The 4569-nt window shown below is 52.7% G+C and overlaps 1 protein-coding gene across 1 annotated transcript in view; it reads right to left on the reverse strand.

Annotated features, from left to right (window-relative positions):
• The window catches only part of FCGBP (Fc gamma binding protein), a 73948-nt gene that overhangs the window by 20293 nt on the left and 49086 nt on the right, over positions 1–4569 (reverse strand). Inside the window, 3 exon segments of the mRNA XM_017887358.1 lie at positions 442–641; positions 759–1353; positions 4277–4567. Of these exon segments, the coding sequence (XP_017742847.1) occupies positions 442–641; positions 759–1353; positions 4277–4567 (1086 nt within the window).

Raw genomic sequence — 4569 nt, forward strand, 5'->3', positions numbered from 1 at the left:
AAAAAAAAAAAAAAAAAAAAAAAAAAAAAAAAAAAAAGAGGATGAATGGGTCGGGCAAGGTGGCTCATGCCATTAATCCCAGCACTTTGGGGGGCCAAGGCGGGAGTATGGCTTGAGGCCCGGAGTTCACAACCAGCCTGAGCAACATAATGAGACACCCCCATGTCTATGTCTGCACAAGAAAATTAAAAACTTGCTGGGCTTGGTGGTGCACGCCTATAGTCCAGGTACTTGGGAGGTGAGGTGAAGGATTGCTTGAGCCAAGGAACTCAGGGCTGCAGGGAGCTATGACCGTACCACCCACTCCAGCCTGGGTGACAGAGTGAGACCCTGACTCTAAAAGAATAAGTAAGAGACCAAGTAGACCAAGTAGGCTGTGGGGCTGATGAGCAGTGGGAAGGGTGAGGCCCCATATTCTGCCCCAGATGACTAGGTTCCTACCTCATAGTAGACACCATTGTGGTAGCAGCCGCATTGCTGGATGGGCACACAGGCTTCACCGTTGTAGAGGAAGCCGGCGTCACACTGGCAGCCTTCAGCACACCCATCTGGGCACTGCAGAGGGGCACTGAGAGCCGAGCAGCCCAGGGAGCAGGTGTCTGCACAGAGCTCGTAGTGGCTGTTCGCTGGGCACTTCATGGCTGCAAGGAGGGGGTGCCGATCAGAGCCCTGGGGAGGGAGGGGCTGCAAGGCCCAGGGTCTACCCTTGTGGACTTCAACCTCTCCCCTCCCTGCCCCTCTGCCTCTCCCTCACTCACGACAGAAACTTTCCATCCTCCAGGGCTTCACGTGGCCTCCAGCCGCCTGGCAAGCACTCACATAGGCATGGATGTTGCTGCAGAGAATGCTCAGGTTCCCACCACCCAGGCAGAGATCAAAGACGCAATCTTGCAAGGGACCCTGGGGATCCACCAGCTTGTGGCAGGAGGCCAGCGGCCCTGTGGGGCTGGAGAGGAGCCCACAGAACTCCTCCTTCTGATACTTCTTCTCCTGCTCGGGAGGACACTCGCTGCTGGTGTTGCAGCCTTCGCTCCCTGGCGGACAGGTGGGCGGCGGCAGGCAGGGAGAGCCGGGCACCACCTCCTCCCAGGAGTTGCCGAACTCATTGGCGTTGCCTGCCTGCGAGCCGTTGGGCTTCTGGAAGTCATCCTTGGGGTCGCCGTTGTAGTTCCCACACAGGCCGCACATCAGCTGGTGGTAGTTTCCGGGGATGGTGACCCGCACGTAGTACACAAGGTCGTAGGCCACACGCAGGCCGAAGTCGGTCTCAATCACAACGTCTGAACCATGCTGGGAGGCTCGGATCTGGCCGTTGGCCAGCACCACGGGCAGCTTCATGTCCACACCGTTCACCTGGGAGGCGAGAGACGCAGGCCACGCTTCAGAAAGTCAACTTTGAGTGGGGGTTGGACCCTAGTTCAAGCCCATGCCTGATGCTGAAGATCTGTGTGACCTCACCACTTAGGTCCTCAGGTTCGTATTTATGAAACGGATACAATAATAGGGTCTGATATTGCATTGAATGGTGGTCCCCAAAAGACATATTCACCCAGAATCCCATAATATGAGCTTACTTGGAATAAAGTTCTTGCAGATGTAATAGGGTAATAATCTCAACATGAGACTGTCCTGGATTAAGCTGGGCCCTAAATCCAATGACAAGTGTCCTTATAAGAGCCAGAGAGAAAAAGACACAGAGACACACAGAAAGGGCCACATGAAGATGAAGGCACAGATTAGAATGGTGTTGTCACAAGCCCAGAGATCCTGGAGCCTCCAGAGCTGGAAAGGGAAAGCAAGAAACCCCAACCAGTGCCTTTGGAGGCGGTGCAGCTCTGCCAACACCCTGATGTTGAACTTCTGACATCCAGGACTGTGGGAAAGTACATTGTATTGTTTAAAGCCACGAAGCTTGTGATGATCGTTATGGCACCACGGGAAAGGAATACAGGTCTCAGTGAAGTAACAAGCCTCCAGCTATCCTTTATGTACCACTGATGCAGCCATTAATAAGCCATAATGGCTCCCAGAGTCACTTGCCCGAGTTCAAACAGTTTCCCCCTTACCCTCTTTGTGACCTTGGGCAAGAGAGTCACCTCTCCCTGTTTCTCTTTCCTCATCTTTCAGGCGAAAATAAGGTGTTTGCCCCACGGAATTGTTGTCAGCCTCAGATAAATCAATGTCTGTAAAGTGCTGAGAAACATGGCTGGCATAGCATGCATGCTTCAGGAGCATCTGCCGTTACTAGCAGCTATGAATGGAGGTTTTTCTTCTGAAGAGTAAACGGACACCACAGGTTTTTGCTTTAAAGCATCAGCGGGTGGAAAGTTAGGCTAAATTTTTGGGGAAATGAACTCAAACCTATGAGCTGAGGACCAGTGGTTTCAGTTTAAGGTTACTAGGCACCAACAAAGCCTCGTAAATCCACCCCTGGACGGGGCACAGTGGCTCATGTCTATGATCCCAGCACTTTGAGGCTCCAAGGCGGGAAGATCACTGGAGCCCAGGAGTTCAAGGTCAGTCTGGGCAACATATGGAGATCCTGTCTCTACAAAATAAAACAAATTAACTGGGCATGGTGGTGCATGCCTGTAGTCCCAGCCACTCAGGAGGCAGAAGTGGTAGGATTGTTTGAGACCAGGAGTTCGAGGCTACAGTGAGCTAGGATCATACCACTGCACTCTAGCCTCGATGAGACAGCAAGACCCTGTCTCTAAAAATATAAATAAATAAATCAACCCCTGATTAACACGTTTGCTCACCCTTCCTTATCACAGACAGTGCACACTGGATTCTTTTGGAAATGCGAAGAATCACAGGAGAAGGCAGGAGAAAGATATGTTACTGGCTGAGTCCCCTAAAAAGATGGTCAACTGCCACACTTCCCAAGCAGGGCTGGGGAGTGGGTAAAGGCAACTGACTTACCCTTGCCTCAGTTTCCTCAGCTGTAAACTGGGGGGTAATAAGAGCTCCCACATGTGTAGGGAAGCTGGGGGATTCAGTAAGAAGCAGCTAACAAGAACACCAACAATTCTTATGTGTTCAGGCGCTGTATGTCAGGGGCTATTCTAGGAGCTTGGAAAACATTAGGCAATATACTCAATTAAGTCATGCGTGTCGGCTGGGCACAGTGGCTTATGCCGCTAATCCCAGCACTTTGGGAGGCTGAGGCCGGCAGATCACTGAGGTCAGGAGTTTGAGACCAGTCTGGCCAACACGGCGAAACCCCGTCTCCACTAAAAATACAAAAATTTGCTGAGTATAGTGTTGCACACGTGTGATCCCAGCTACTCTGGAGACTGAGGCAGCAGAATCACTTGAACCAAAGAGGCAGAGGTGGCAGTGAGCAGAGATCGCGCCACTGCACTCTAGCCTGGGTGACAAAGAGAGACCCTGTCTCAAAAAGAAAAAAGAAAGAAAGAAAGAAAAAGAAAGAAAGAAAGAAAAAGAAAAGTCACGCCTATCCAGTTCACCAGATTCAGTCAGTAATGTATCAGCACCTTCGCCAATACTGCTACCAGAGAAACAGCTGGGTGTGTGTGTTTCAGTGGGATATCAGGGGAAACCCCTCCACTGTAACTGAGATGTCAGTCTCCATATGAGACCAGATCTTCTTGGTAAGAAAAGCTCTGCAGAGCAGCACGGGGTTCAAGCTCCACATTTGCTGGGGGACTATGGGCCAGTGATGGGTCACCCCACTCTGAAAAATAAAGCAAGTCATAGTGCCTGCAACTCCTGTTACAAACATACAGACACCATGGACATGAAGTGCCTGGCGGCCAAAAGGTCTGCAGTCAGCTGTATAGAAACGATAGCTGCTGTTGTTGTTGATACGGGGTGATAGTGTCACCGACAGATTGTCCTCTGTCCATGAAGCTTCTCCAGCCTTGGACTTTCTCAACCTCTGATGGCACCACATCCTGCCAGTGAGTGGCAGAATAGGGAGGTGAGTAGGACAGAATCCAGGATTGAGGTGGGGAGAGGATGGAGTGGGAGGGAGGAGAGGGTGGGAGAGATTTGGAGAGAAAAGTCAATGCGTGGAGGTGAAAAGAGGGTGGAGACTGAGGGACAGAGATTGGGGAGCAGCTCCCAAGTCCCTGAGGACACCTCCCTCATTGGCTTCCCACTGTGGGTTCTCATCGGCAGCTTCTGTCCTCAGGGACCCCAGGCCTCGCACATGCACTCTCATCTCTGTGCCCCCAACTCCTGGGCTGAGCGCTGCCTGTGCCCCACCCACCCACAGGCCCCTCGCCCCCTGCTCCTCATCTGCTCTCACCGTGACCTTCCACTGTTTCTGCTCCAGCCGCAGGGTGAAGTTTGCCACCTGGACTGTGATCACCCTGGTCACACTGACTCGCCCATTACCCCAGGCCACGTTCTCCTGCAGGACGGCAAACTGATGCAGGCCAGGCCGGGTGCTGCAGGTCTGAGCCAGCACATACACGCAGGTGCCCATGAAGTCGAAGCGGCGGCCATCGAAGGTGGTGTAGTGGGGGTCTCCCGACGCCTGGCAGGTGGCAGAGCCCACGGCCACACAGCCCAAGCTGCCTCCGGATGGCTGGCAGGNCT

The sequence above is a fragment of the Rhinopithecus bieti genome, unplaced genomic scaffold (assembly GCF_001698545.2).
Source record: "Rhinopithecus bieti isolate Rb0 unplaced genomic scaffold, ASM169854v2 scaffold_15776, whole genome shotgun sequence".
Classification (NCBI taxonomy): domain Eukaryota; kingdom Metazoa; phylum Chordata; class Mammalia; order Primates; family Cercopithecidae; genus Rhinopithecus; species Rhinopithecus bieti.